We start from the raw sequence: 15842 nt of genomic DNA on the forward strand, positions 1-15842 counted from the left end.
TGCCTTTCAACAGTTCAATACACAATGACACAGTTTGTCCAAGTTATTACAGACATCCAATCTTGAAATATGTCAGGACATTTTCTGTTGCCAGGATACATTCCCCCATGTATCTGGGTAACTTTCTTATCCTGCTTGATTGAATTTTAAGAACATGTCATATGCCACTTCACTGATCTATATAACAGTCATCAGAGGGCTTCCAGTGACACCCTCAAAAAGTGTCAACAGTGCACACATGTAATTTACTGTACATGTAGTTTACTGTACATGTAGTTTACTGTACATGTAGTTAGAGGTTTGCTGTAATAGTTGAGTGCATTCATACCATCTAACGGACAGTTTATCTTAATTGTGGTACATTTTGACCTATCCTCTAGTCTAACCCAAGTGTAGACGAATGACAACATTGTCAGCACAAAGCAAAAGCTACAGTAAACCACCTGCACAATTTCAGTCATCGTTTTGTGAACTACATTTTTCATTCTCTTTCCTTGGTTCACATGTAGAATGATAATAAAGATAACCTAATCAACACAGAAGAACACTGGAGTAACGATTCCAACAGTGAAGAAGATGATGATGAAGTCAACACTGAGAACCCTACCACAAGCAAACTGGATGTGGACATTTCAGACTAAAGAAGAGATACAACAGTGCTGTATGCTTGAAAGATGATATGTTTAGTTTAATTAATGACTTGGTTATTTTTAAACAAACGTGTTGACATCAAATTTCTGCTTTTTTGTTCATGTGCCAAACTATGTTGTGTTTTAGTTGAGGTTCTTACTGAATCAGACAGGCCTGTATGTAAAGATTCACAGTACAAAGTACTTTATATATGAGGATAAAAAAACTAAACTGTTAATGCTATCTAGCCTGACATGATTAAAACTAAATGTGTACTTGTTGAAACAGATGATGATGTGTACTTAACACCATTGTCAAACTCTTATTAAAGGGACTAGAACTTGATCAATGAAGTCAAGTCAATGTTTCTGTTGTTGTGTATGTTTTTAAGGTACATAAAGATAATGCTAGTGAGCACACATACCATTTACTGTAAACTTTTAAAGTTCAGCACTATATGATCTTGTACATGTAAGTTTCTAACAGGGGTAATACCACAAACAAATTGTGTAGTGGAAAAACATTTTTATTCTGCTAAATTAAATAAATATGCACAAGTCAATGACTTGATCTTATTCTGTACTTGGACTAAGATATACTAAATATTAGTACTTTGTGGCAGAAAGTAGTAAAAAGCATACCAAAGTACAAGTATAAGCTTTAGTCTTAAAGTATATGTGTAAGTCTTAGTATATATATATATATATATATATACTTAGTCTTAGACTTTTCTTTATACTTTTCAGTATAAGCTAAGTATACTTCACTATACTATTCTTAAGTATATGAAATATAGTATATAAAAAGTAAACTTCAAGTATACTACCTCAATTTTAGTATAAAATAAGTATACTTGTAGTACACTTGAATAAACTTCTTTTTGCTAAGGGCTGTCACGCTTCCACCTAGCGCAGCGCCATAACCAGAAGTCCAGCACAAACTGACACTTTGATGTTTTATCATCATTAGTTAAACTTATACTTACTCAGACCAGGTTTTAACCACAGCTCTCCACCATGGTCCATCCTGGAGGAAGAAACACAGTCAGAATGATTTTCTATCCAACATGAGTCCTAACTGCTGTTCAACATGAAGCAGAGTTCATCAGTTTATCAGTGAGACACAGAAACAGACTGAAACTCATCAGTATAGACTGTCTCTGATGTTTCACTGTCTGACATCAACAGTTTGACCAACATTCACACATCAACAACTAAACAGTTTTCAGACTGATCAGTCTAACCTCCAGATTCAGTTGATTGTGTTCATTTACATATTCCAGATAGAGGCTCTAATGTAAACCAGCTGATAGAGGAGGGTTCATCCTCTGAGGTTTACTGTGACTCCAAAGAATTTAGATGTTGGACAAGCTCCTGTTGTCTGTCCATACCTGAGAGTGTCCAGTCTCCAGAGTGGATCCTCCAGTCCAGCAGACAGCAGCTTCACTCCCTTGTCTCCTGGATGGTTGTAGCTCAGGTCCAGCTCTCTCAGATGGGAGGGGTTGGAGATCAGAGCTGAGGCCAGAGAAGAACAGCCTTCCTCTGTGATCAGACAGTATGACAGACTGGAGATAGAAAAATATCAGAAACTCAAGAAGAAGAAGGAAAATCCTCCAGATGTTGAACTTCTGCACCAACATGAACCTAAATCAGGATTTAAGTGATCAACAACCAGCTGTATCCTGACCTGAGAGTTTCCAGTTTACAGTGAGGACTCTCCAGTCCAGCAGACAGCAGCTTCACTCCTGAATTCTGCAGGTTGTTGTTACTCAGGTCCAGCTCTCTCAGACTGGAGGACTGGGAGCTGAGAACTGAGGACAGAGCTTCACAGCTTGTCTCTGAGAGGTTACAACTGCTCAGGCTGGAAAAGTAAAGATTTACAAATTTTACATGATTTATGTTAATAGTTTGTCCAATTATAACTTACATTTTCTACTATATCAAGCTAAAGAGTACCTATATTTTAATGTGAAAAAAAACACTAAACAGGAACGGTTGTGCAAAATCAACGTGGCACCTAAGATATTGTTTTTATTTTTACCTGAGAGTTTCCAGTTTCCAGTGAGGACCATCCAGTCCAGCAGACAGCAGCTTCACTCCTGAATCCTGCAGGTTGTTGTTACTCAGGTCCAGCTCTCTCAGACTGGAGGACTGCGAGCTGAGAACTGAGGACAGAGCTTCACAGCTTCTCTCTGAGAGGTTACAACTGCTCAGCCTGAAGAAGAATCAACATCAAATGTTTTATTTGTCATTTACTAAATGAATCATATTTCAAATAGTTCCTAAATCCACCTACAGAGCTTTGTTGGAGGCTTTGACCACTGGCAGCAGCCTCAGAAGAGCCTCCTCTGAAGCAGAGTATTTCTTCAGGTCAAACACGTCCAGATCTTCTTCTGATGACAGTAAGATGAAGACCAGAGCTGACCACTGAGCAAGAGACAGTTTATCTGTGGAGAGACTTCCTGATCTCAGGGACTGTTGGATCTCCTCCACTAGAGAACCATCATTCAGTTCATTCAGACAGTGGAACAGATTGATGCTTCTCTCTGCAGACAGATTCTCACTGATCTTCTCCTTGATGTACTGGACTGTTTTCTGATTGGTCTGTGAGCTACGTCCTGTCTGTGTCAGCAGGCCTCGTAGGAGAGTCTGATTGGTCTTCAGTGAAAGACCCAGGAGGAAGCGGAGGAACAAGTCCAGGTGTCCATTTGGACTCTGTAAGGCCTTGTCCACAGCACTCTGATGGAGACGTTTTAGTTTAGGTTTGTCTCTAAAGACTTTAGACAACAGAGATGTAGTTTGTTGTTCTTCCATCAGGTTGACATCAGAGTTGATGAAGGTCAGATGGACATGAAGAGCAGCCAGAAACTCCTGAACGCTCAGATGGACGAAGCAGAACACCTTGTCCTGGTACAGTCCTCTCTCCTCTTTAAAGATCTGTGTGAACACTCCTGAGTACACTGAGGCTGCTCTGATATCGATGCCACACTCTGTCAGGTCTGATTCATAGAAGATCAGGTTTCCTTTCAGCAGCTGATCAAAAGCCAGTTTTCCCAGAGACTTAATCATCTTCCTGCTCTCTGGACTCCAGTGTGGATCTGTCTCAGCTCCTCCATCATACTTGACCTTCTTGACTTTGGTCTGAACCACCAGGAAGTGGATGTACATCTCAGTCAGGGTCTTGGGCAGCTCTCCTCCCTCTCTGGTTTCCAACACATCCTCCAGAACTGTAGCAGTGATCCAGCAGAAGACTGGGATGTGACACATGATGTGGAGGCTTCGTGATGTCTTGATGTGGGAGATGATCCTGCTGGCCTGCTCCTCATCTCTGAATCTCTTCCTAAAGTACTCCTCCTTCTGGGGGTCAGTGAACCCTCTGACCTCTGTCACCATGTCAACACACTCAGGAGGGATCTGATTGGCTGCTGCAGGTCGTGTGGTTATCCAGAGGCGAGCAGAGGGAAGCAGTTTCCTCCTGATGAGGTTTGTCAGCAGCACATCCACTGAGGTGGACTCTGTAACATCAGTCAGGATCTCAGTGTTGTGGAAGTCCAGAGGAAGTCGACACTCATCCAGACCGTCAAAGATGAACATAACCTGGAACTCTTCAAAGCTGCAGATTCCTGCTTCTTTGGTTTCAGGAAAGAAGTGATGAACAAGTTCCACCAAGCTGAACTTTCTCTCTTTCACCACATTCAGCTCTCTGAAAGTCAATGGAAATATGAAGAGGATGTCCTGGTTGGCTTTGTCTTCAGCCCAGTCCAGAGTGAACTTCTGTGTTAAGACTGTTTTCCCAATGCCAGCCACTCCCTTTGTCATCACTCTTCTGATTGGTCCATGTCTTCCAGGTGAGGCTTTAAAGAGGTCTTCTTGTCTGATGGTTGTTTCTGGTCTGTCTGGTTTCCTGGATGCTGTTTCAATCTGTCTGACCTCATGTTCATCATTGACCTCTGCAGTCCCTCCCTCTGTGATGTAGAGCTCTGTGTAGATCTCATTCAGAAGGGTTGAGTTTCCTGCTTTAGCAATCCCCTCAAACACACACTGGAACTTCTGCTTCAGAGTAGATTTAACTTTACGTCCACACTCTGGAGCACGAGTTCCTGAATGAACAAGAAATGTAATGAATCAGTGAACTCATTCATTTTAATAACATTCACATGTGACTGTTTTCAGTCCAGAAGAATTCATAGATGTGATTCAGATGTTTTCATCATATTAACATCAGAGTCTAGAAATAGAAACTTCTCCCATGTTTCCTCCATTTCCTCTTTCCATCAAGTTAAAGCTGTTAAATCCTCTTACTGCTCTGCAGACAGTCAGCCAGCTCCTCCTGCTTCATTCTCCTCAGGAAGTTCACTGTGATCTTCACAAATAAATCTCTGTTGCTCCTCCTCTGCTCTTCGTCCTCACCCTCCAACACCTCCTCATCCTCCCTCAGACTCTCTAAGCATTCTGGGTAATCTGGACTCAGAACCTTCTGGATCTTCTTCAGCTCGTTCTTCATAAAACTGATGATGTTCTCCTCCAGCAGCTGGAACAGAATAATAATCCAACTTAAATGATCAGAACACAATCATGTTGATGTGAAAGGCTGCTTGTTGACAGCATTCAACATGAAGACTTCTCCAACCAGAATGCTAGTTTGTGGTTGTTGAGGTTAGCAGTAGTAGCTGTGATTGAACATTTACTTACCATGAATATGGAGTCCAGGTCTTTGTGATGATGATCACTGGAAACCACTGAGATCTGCTGCTGAAGTCTGTGGAGAAACATCTTTGATTTAAACTAACTTCTTTAACAAACACACTTTGGTGATGATCATCATTTTATTGATGCCACAAACACAAGATGAGAACAACAAACACTGCTCTGAGTACTGAATGTGGTGTTTTAACAGAGGAAACTAAATGACAGATAAACTCTGGACTAAAACATGACAGTCTAATGAACAGAACTGAATAATGATTAATAGATCTGTGTTCATTCTGACCCTGGATCAGCAGACTGCTGTTCATGTTTGAAGTCAATAGGTAGTCGACCCATAGACCAGTCACTCTTCATGGACACAGATGTGATTCCAGAGGGATCTGGTCTTTGCTGATGGATCCTGTTAAAACACAACATGGATTAACACACATTAACACACATACATTCTTTATACAGTATATGTTTCAGTTTTATTGTTGAATGTTTTGATGTAAAGTCCTGTGTTTGTCAGATAAATGCTGTTTGTCTTACCCTGGATCATCAGACTGCTGTTCATCTTTGAAGGTAAGAGGTTGACCTTTGGACTCATCACTCTTCATGGACACACAGCTGTATTCAGGAGAATCATGTTTCTGTTGATGGATCCTCCTCCAAACACAGGATATAATATGTAAATACAATGTTTAATGTTGAATTCAAATAACAGGACAAGCTCAAGGAAGCATGTGTAGATATTTAATTGTTCTAGATACAGTATAAAGAGTTTGGTGATCACCAGTATTTGTAACAGATCAGGATTAATATTCTACTGCACTGAGACCATCTCTGATTTATTTCATTAATAAGATAAAAATTAAAAGACCCAATTCAATTCAATTCAATTTTATTTATACAGCATCAATAACAATACAAATCGCCTCAAGACGTTTTACACAACCCGGCCTGAAACCCCCAGAGAAAGACTGAAGGCAACGGTGGCAAGGAAAAACTCCCTTTTCACAGGAAGAAACCTTGAGCAGAACCCAGTTCATACTGAGGAACCCATCTGCATAACAGTTTGAAAACCACAATGATGATTTGCTCTCTGAGAAACCAGACTGGATCTCATGTTCAGACTGGATCATGTCCAAACTCTGCTCAGTCACATTGATTTGTGTTTTATTTTACTGCTGCAGGTCTGTGGAGAAACATCTTTGATTAAAACTAATATCTTTAACAAACACACTCCTGCCATGTTTAGACTGTATGTTTAGACACTGTGGCCAGAAGCCTCAACATTGAAGTGAACTGTAAATCTGTACTGTTACCTCCCAATTGTTTAACCAGGGGATGTGAGGAGGAAAACAAAAGAAAAAGAGTTCCTGTGAAAAGGAAAGCAACACAGATACTGATTACCATGACTAAAATAAAAATTCTCTGTTCAAAAATAATACTAATGACACCTAAAAATGCTGGTTACAAACTAAACACAACAGACCAGACCCAACTGCCACAAACAAACTAAAAGCGCTGCCACTCTGGGGGGAAAAAGACACGGCAAAATCTGACAGGAAAAAAAAAAAGCCAAAAACGCCACCACCACACCTGGGGGGAAAACCGAGAACAATTAAGACGAATTAATAACAAAATGTTCCACATTGGGCTTTTACCTCTTGACTATAAAGATTACAGTTGTCATGATACCAAAATGAGTAACCACGATACTATACCAAACAAAATATCACGGTTCCGGGTATTATCGCGATACTGCGTCCTTTTTTTATTATTATTTTTATGAACTGCAATGTATTCGTGCAAGTTATAAATACTTGTTAATTACTTATTGTAGGAGCCATAATTTGATTCACTTATTGATTATTCTGAGTTTGATTTGTTTGGTCTGGTTACTTTTTTTTTTTTGATTATTAAATAGTTTGAAACTTACTTGGGACTCAGCGTGCTTTGTTTGACAAGCAGCAGCGCGTCGCACATATACAGGACCTATCTGCCTCTCAAGCGACTTCAGGAGGACAGGAAAGTCGCAATACTTATAATGTTGAGCAAAATGAATGATGCCACTGACGATGACGCCACGGCAGACTTGCCGCTCGGGCCTGGTGTTTCTGCCGTGGTGAGTGTGTTGTCTTGTGTTTGTGACTGTAAGCCGTGCACGCGTCTGGGCGAGACAGAACTTTAGCTTGTTGTTTGTTTTGAAGCCAATTTCTATGGAAGTGGAGCTGTCTTCATGGACTTCGTTCTTGCCGGCAGAAACACACGAACAGTCAATCAGCTAACAGACGGGCGGACCCAATGTGCGGAAACAGCCTATCATATCCCCGGACGTCACCAGTAACAGGCAAACTGCCAATCATTTTCATTTTTACCGTCTATGATCTAACTGAACTATGCATAGTAATAAACACAAACAAATGTATAAAATACACTTAGACAGTTGTTTTTGTCTTTAAGAGACATTAGGATAAAACACCACATGTCTACTTATATGACCAACTTACTGGCAGTGTAGTACTCTAGTGTTAAACAGGTGTAAGTGAACTGAAAGGGAAAGCATGTGGAGTCAAAGTCACTGAGGCTGATAATGGCCATCTTAGAAAATGGATCATGAAAGAACTTCCCAGTTAGACATCAGTCATAATAGATCCTTACAGACAGTCAAGGGGCTGTTAAGGTGGTTCTAGCATCTGTTGAGGATATTTCTTACCTTGGATCAGCTGACGGCTGTTCATGTTTAAAGCCAACAGGTTGACTCTTACGCTGGTCTCTCTCCATGGACACAGCTGATACAGGAAAGTCTTATTTCTGAAGTTTAATCTTCCTACAAACACAGGACAGACATTTCCTTTTATTTTCTATAAGGTCAAACTACACACAAATTTATAATCCATTAATTAATTCATTCATTCATTCATCTTCTTTGCGGGGTCTGCTGGAGCCTATCCCAGCTGTCATTGGTCTAGAGGTGGGGTCCACCCTGGACAGGTCTCCAGTCTATCCCAGCTGTCATTGGTCTAGAGGGGGGGTCCACCCTGGACAGGTCTCCAGTCTATCACAGGGCTAACACAGAGAGACACTCACACCTACGGCCAATTTAGAATCACCAATGAACCTAACCAGCATGTCTTTGGACGGTGGGAGGAAGCTGAAGAACCTGGAGAGAACCCACACAGACACAGGGAGAACATGCAAACTCCACACAGAAAGGCTAGATAGACACGTGATCGATATCAATAGAAAATAGTTTGATAGAATGTTTGATAATTTCACTTGAACTCCGATAGAGAAAAATAGGAAGAAAACCCCGAGCCACAACTGCAAGTCATTCTGGGGGATGTAGGCAGAGGAAGGGCTTTAGCCTCTCGACCTATCACGGCCCAGCTAAGCCAGGTTGGTGGCATCAACAACAACAACAACAACAAAAAAAGAACGGTGTGGAGTGAAAGGAGAATATGAGTGAGACAGCACGAGAGCCTCCAAATTCACTAGATCCCAAACTGATCAAGTATCTGTGGGATGATCCACAGAGGCCCCTCCCCTCAAAGGCCCCCCACTAACAACATCCTGTTGCTAGACACCACAGGACACCCTCAGAAGGTCCATGTCCATTATCTGATGAGTCGCCTCAAGGTAGACAATATTAGTAGTCATAATGTTATGGCTGATTGTGTATAAGTATATAGAAGGAAGATACAGTAAGTAATCCTCAGCCATGTCTGATCCAAGCTGTCAGACCAGTTCTGACACATCCTGGATCCTGAGTCATGTGAGCTCAGGTTAAAATCACTTCATCTTTTATTCACCAGTAAAACACATATATGACTTTTTCTAACTCATTAAGCTATTAATGATTTGTATACCTGCAAATTCACATATGGGTCATTGTTACGCCTGACGTCGTAATGGCTATTAGTTGTTGTTTGTTTTTCTTTATATTGAGTAGGTGTGTGTGTGCCACGTCTGTGAGGTGATTGGTGGGAAGGTCCCGGTCCTGGCTCCCGATTGGCTGCAGCACGGAGCTCCCTCATTTAAAAGCGGCCAAGATGGCGCGCTTGCGCGGGCAGCAGGATTCTCCTCATCCTCCTCATCTCCCAACCAGCCACAGTTTTTGCTTCTTTGTTCTTCATTAGTTTTGTTTGTTCGTTTACTTTGAGTAGTAGGGGTGGACTGCCAGTTTTGTTCCCTTATTTTTTCTCCTGTTTATTTAGTTAGGGAGGTAAGAGTTTTGTCTTTTGTTTGCATTGTTTAGGTTATTTGATTTATTTCTAAGTAGGGTTGTTTTGTTTGTTATTTTGGCCTTGGTCCACCCCGAAGACACATCCACTCATTGTTAAACAGAGTTATTTTCTGTAAATAAATCCTTTCTTTACATTGCAATCGATAGTGTTTTGGTGGCTACTTGGGACTTGGGGAAGATGGGGGCCTTTACTCATGTTGTGTCCCAGACACCCCTAGACGGGGCATAACATGAATTGGGGGCTCGTCCGTTTTCTTTTCGCGCTTTGTTTGTGGGACGGTCGGTGAGTATGTTTTTTTCCCCTTACTTCTGGTTGGCAGTTTTTTTTTTGTGTGTGGGGGAAAATTATGGAATTTTCTTTGGATGATTTTGTGACCAGTCCGACTGTGGCAAAGATTGACAAGTGCACAAAAGCAGACTTGTTCATTTTGGCTAATTTCTACGGGGTGCAAGTGCATTACAGTGCTCGGAAAGCAGAGCTCAAACACGAGGTGTGTGAGAAGTTGGTGGAGCAAGGTGTGCTGCCTAGTCAGCTGCTGCGGTTGCGGCTGAGGCTGCTGGTGACGCACCGGTGACGGAGACGAAAGCGGCGGAGGTTGCTGGCGTGCTCGCGTCTGGTGTGGAGCCTGAGCCTAGTTGTGTTCTTTCTGGTAATGTGTCCACAGAGGATCTTCGCTTAGCCCTTCAAATAAAGGAGATGGAGAACCGAAATAAACAGCTTGAAGTGCAAGCGATGCATCTCCGTGTCCGGGCTCTCGAACTGGAAAGAGCAGCGCCTGTAGTCTCCACCCCGGTATCTCTTAACCAGAGTGTTTCTGCGCCGGTTTGTGACATTAGTAAGCACATTGCGTTAGTCCCTCCATTTCGTGAGTCCGAGGTGGACTCTTATTTCAGCACGTTTGAGAGAATAGCTTTTGCATTAAAGTGGCCAAAGGAGTTCTGGTCACTTTTGTTACAATGTAAGCTCGTGGGGAAGGCCCAGGAAGTTTGTGCCAGTTTGTCCATTGAGGACAGTTTAGATTATGATGTTCTGAAAAGGACTGTCCTGCAGGCTTACGAGCTTGTCCCTGAAGCATATAGGCAAAAGTTTAGAAATAGTGATAAAACTGCCAACCAGACGTATGTGGAATTTGCGCGCGACAAGAGTGTGTTATTTGATAAGTGGTGCCAAGCATGTAACGTTAAAACGGTGGCTGAAATGAGAGAGCTCATTTTGCTAGAAGAATTCAAGAAGTGTTTGCCGGATAGGATCGTGGTATACTTAAATGAGCAGAAGGTGTCCTCGCTAACTAAGGCAGCCGTGCTGGCGGACGAGTTTATGTTAAAAAATAAAAGCGTGTTTTCTATGCCGGCACCGCGCGCGTCAAATGAGATACCTGAGCGTCGAAACCGGTCGCCAAAGCTTGCGCGTAAAAACACGTTACCAGCTGCGAGTGGGAGCCGCGATTGTTTTTACTGCCACGAGCCAGGCCATTTGATTGCCGTTTGTCCGATCCTCAGGAAAAAGGGACAATATAAGACCGCTAAATCTCCCTCAGGTGTTGGTTTTATTAACACCGCGTCTCCGCCTGTAACACACAGTGAGCCTGTACCTGACCTGGAGGAAGACGCGGAAATTGACGAGAGTTTCAAACCGTTGGTATCTCACGGGTTTGTTTCCTTGACGGGGGAGGAAGCAGATAAAGTTCCGGTAACCATCCTCCGCGATACCGCCGCCATTCATTCATTCATGCTGGCTAGTGTCCTACCGCTCTCGAAAGAGACTTCGTGCGATGCTGATTTGGTAGTGTGGGGAATTAAGCTGAGCGAACTAAATACCCCCCTACATATGGTTCATTTGCATTCACCCCTTGTGTCGGGACACGTGAAAGTCGCCGTGGTCCCGCGGTTTCCGATTAGTGGCATTTCGTTTATTTTAGGTAACGATTTGGCCGGAGGAAAAGTGTTTCCTCTGCCCGAAGTCGTTGGGGATCCCGTTTCTGCTGCGCCTGCCTGCTGCCCTGCCTCTGTCTCTCCTGACGTATGTGTGCCAAATGTGTTTCCCGTGTGCGCAATTACGCGCGCACAGGCTCGTAAACTGGGAGAAGTTGTGGATTTGTCTGAGTCGTTCATGGCTACATTAGCTGAGGGTGAACTTAACTTTTCAGTGTCTCCCACCACTGAGAGTCAGAATGTGTCTGAATGTGTTGAGTCTGATCTTTTTCCTGATGATGCAGAGTTGAGCTTACACATTTCGAGGGAAATGTTGATAAATGCTCAGAAAAATGATCCGTCTCTAACTTTGTGTCTGTCCTCTGTTGTAGCCGCCGAGGAAATTAAAGAATCTATTGGGGTTTTTTTGGACAACGGTGTTTTGATGAAACGGTGGAGCTCCGACTCAAATCGGTTAAATTTCATTAACCAAGGGCCTTTACTCATGTTGTGTCCCAGACACCCCTAGATGGGGCATAACAGTCATATATATTCACATATATGACTTTTTCTAACTCACTAAGCTATTAATGATCTGTATACCTGCAAATTCATTCATTCATTCATCTTCTGAACCAGTCTATCGCAGAGCTAACACAGAGAGACAGACAACCATTCACACTCACAATGACACCTACGGCCAGTTTAGAATCACCAATGAACCTAACCAGCATGTCTTTGGACGGTGGGAGGAAGCTGGAGAACCTGGAGAGAACCCACACAGACACAGGGAGAACATGCAGACTCCACACAGAAAGGAACCAGTCAGCCCATAGATTCAAACCCGGGACCTTCTCGCTGTGAGGCATCAGTGTTAACCACCTCTCCACTGTGCCGACCCTATACGCCCCTATATCTAATGTCAAATAGATATTCAAAAATAGATAATCATGATCCATAAATGTTCCTCTGTTCAGTAAAGAATTGACATGAACTGAATAGAATCGCAGTGATCCAGTTAATGAGACATTTCCAGATTTCTCTGGTAGGATTCTCACCTGTTGAACTCACTTCAGGTCGACTTTCAGACACTTTCCACCTTCATGTGTTGAGAAGAAGCTGCTCATTCTCTCTCATCAGTCCTGGATTTGATCTGAGGACGTCGTCACTTCCTCATAACTTCAGAGTCTGTAAACACATCAGAGTGACGTTAAAACCAGTTTAACCAGTGGGAGGTTCCCTGCAGTCAGAGGGAACTGTTTCCTCGTTCCTCTCTCTTACCTGACTGACATGATCCATATGAGATGATGTAGTTCTACATCTGTCCACTAGATGGTAATAACTATATAAACATTAACTAAACTAGAACCAGATTCACAAAACATCCTGAGGTTCAAAGTAGTTCCTGACAGTCAGTAAAAGTTGTTCACAGTCAGTCACATCCTGCAGGTGTTTCAGGTGAATTTAGGAGAAATTTCAGCAACTTTTAAATCAATTTATTTTGTTCATAAAGTTTGAGTTGAGTCACTAACAACTCAGACAACCAGTACTCTCCACGACTGAAATCACTCTCTGAAGAGCTCCATTGTCTGTCACAGTTATTATTTAAAATCTAAACTTTCAAAATCTACACTTGTAGATTTAGAAGTGAATACTATGAGGTGCTGAACATAATGATCCACGCATGTGAGTGCAGTGAACCAGCAGTCACCATGGAGACTACTTCCTGGTTCATTCAAAGACAATAAATAAAAAGTTTAATATGAACATTTTTCACAGTTTTAAAAAAAATTAATTTAATTACATTTTTTATAAAATAAAAATAATCTAATAACTATCTTTTTCCAGGTTTAAAAAGCAAACTTGAATTATGAACAAATGCACAGACCCTCTTCTCTCTTATTGTCCTTGCATTCATACTCTAGTAGTTTATAATCAATCATTAACTATGGGTTTCTGTTATCGTTCTCTATCATCTTTAAATGCTGCATGTAATCATGTTTCAGGACATTTTTAATAGTTTTTTTTCTTTTCTGTTTAGATATTCAAACAAATTAAATTATTTAAATAAACAGATGAATGAATCATTTCACCAGAATTCACTTCCTGGTTCCATAACGCCAGCCTTATCAACACATCTGTTAATCTGAATTGACCTGCCAGAGCAGCGTTAGAGAGGAAACCAGTCTGATCTCATTTGATTAAAGTCATTTACAAACACCACATGTTGGAAGTTTGTCCGCATCGTTTTTAAATGACATTAAATGTTTAAAGCAGGTTAACTTGATCAACTTGAAATGGTTTCTAACCTGAGGCCACGTTTCCTCCGTGTTTCGGTTAAAGATGAAGAAAGATGATGATGATCCAGTTAATCATTTACAGATGTTGGACTCTCACCTGCTGAACTCACCTCAGGTTGATTTACTGACTCTTTCTACCTTCGTGTGTGGAGGAAAGAAGCTGCTTCTCTTCCGTTCACACGTAGTTTTAATGGGCGGGGCCTTAAACTCAAATCGAGTTTAATCTGATGAGACTTTGGACACACCTCATCTCCTCTCCTGAACAGAGTCCAGTACAGCGTTGAAGGTTGTAACTCCAGCTGGAGAGAGTTTACTGAAATAATTACATTTTACTTTATATTTATACTTAAAATTAAGAAGATTCACGTTTTCCTTTTTCCTCTTTTTTTCTCTTTTGCCCGAAAATCAGTCAAAAAAGTTCAATACAAAGAATAAATGTAAACAGCTGTAAAATTAAAAAGCTACTCTAACATGAAATACATCTTTTATTATTTTTATTTTATTTTATTTTATTCCATGAGAAAAAAACAAAGGTTTCTGTGTCTTCATGCTGTGATGCAGGTTTTCCAGCAGGTGGCGCTGTTGTAGAGGAATCAGATCATTCAGCAGAGAGCTTCAGAAATCCCTCCATCAACATTTAGTCATTCTGTTTTAAAGGTTGAACTGGCTTCATTCAATTGAAGGATTCAGGAGATTATTTCTAAACAGTCTGTTGAACCGACCGCAGCTGAACATTCACTTTGTTTCCAGATGTGTTTGAACATCAGGACGGGATGAGTTCAGATCCAGAGCGCTTCATGAAACACTGGAAACATCACGTGTTGTTTTCAGGACTGATAGAAGATGCCACAGCGTAATGTTTTTAATCCTGTGTCATCAGTCCTGGTTCATCTCAACACAGCTTTAATTGAAGATGTTTTACTGCTTCATACTTTGAACGTTTCAGCGTGAGGAACTTTGGACAGCAGCCGTTTGTGTGTTCATCAAAAACAAAACCAGCATGAGTGAAATGAAGCACTGTTGATGGTGCTCAGCTTTTACTGAGCGACTCTGAGCTAAACACAATCCTGTTTAGCTCTGCTGCTGAGTTTCCTCCACAACTAAAGGACCACAGACAACTGTGGACACTACCGGTCAAAAGTTTTAGAAGACCCCAATATTACATTTTTTTATTGGATTTGATGCAGTTTCATGCCTCATTTGACTCTGAAATGAATGCATAGAACAAAGTCACGACTCTTGCACAAGTCACGACTCTGGATCCTGCAGCACTTCCCCAGACCAGCAAGCTTAATATTCCATGTTTAACAGTAGATGTCACACACTGAGGAACCATCCTTTCACCTACTCTACAGTGTACAAAACTCTTGCATGATGAACTGAAGATCTCCAATTTTGATTCATCAGTTCATAACACCTTCTTCCAGTCTTCAGTAGTCCATTCCCGTTGTTTCATGGTCCAGTCCAGCCTCTTTTTCTTGTTCTTACATCTAAGCAAAGTCTTTCCAGCTACAACTCAACCTGCCAGGCCTGCAACTCAAAGTCTTCTCTTCACATCTGAAACTGAGACTTGATTACTACACCCACTGTGAGGCTGGGCTTGAAGCTGTTGTCCTCTGAGTTCGTCGTGGCTTTGGTTCTGAGAGACTTCTTACTCTCAGAGTTTCCCCCAGTTTCTGAGGGCCTTTTGATATTGAAGGAAACTGTACTCACTGACACCTTGACTTTTTTAAGCAACACACTACTTAGTACAGTACAGTACTGTTCAAATAATGCTCATGAGGGTATGGTACCTCAGTGTGTTCCAACACTGCTTGTATGCAGATGGAGGAGGCTGGAAGTGTTCAAGATTGGTTGAGACACATCTATTAACTAGTAGCACCAACTTGTAAGGTTTGATCAAAACAGCTTTTAGTTGTAAACCCATTTCTTGTTCCCTAAAACAAGGCTTTTCTGTATAATTCTGAAATGTGCATTATTTTTTCGCGTTTTTAACCTCTGGCAGTTCACCACTTACCTTTGTACCATTTTAAGCTATTGGACGTTAACTGCTTGAAGTTCAAT

At 41.6% G+C, this 15842-nt stretch overlaps 1 protein-coding gene across 1 annotated transcript in view; it reads right to left on the reverse strand.

The window, feature by feature from the left end:
• The window catches only part of LOC311499373 (NLR family CARD domain-containing protein 3-like), a gene marked incomplete at its 5' end in the record, with an annotated part of 39398 nt that extends 33754 nt beyond the window's left edge, over positions 1-5644 (reverse strand). The window contains 5 exons of the mRNA XM_084560330.1: positions 1616-1656; positions 2021-2194; positions 2671-2844; positions 2926-4729; positions 5620-5644. Of these exons, the coding sequence (XP_084416456.1) occupies positions 1616-1656; positions 2021-2194; positions 2671-2844; positions 2926-4729; positions 5620-5644 (2218 nt within the window). The remainder of the gene's footprint in view (positions 1-1615; positions 1657-2020; positions 2195-2670; positions 2845-2925; positions 4730-5619) is intronic.
• Positions 5645-15842: the final 10198 nt, after the last annotated feature.

Source organism: Chelon labrosus (genome assembly GCF_963514085.1).
Source record: "Chelon labrosus genome assembly, chromosome: 14".
NCBI lineage: Eukaryota > Metazoa > Chordata > Actinopteri > Mugiliformes > Mugilidae > Chelon > Chelon labrosus.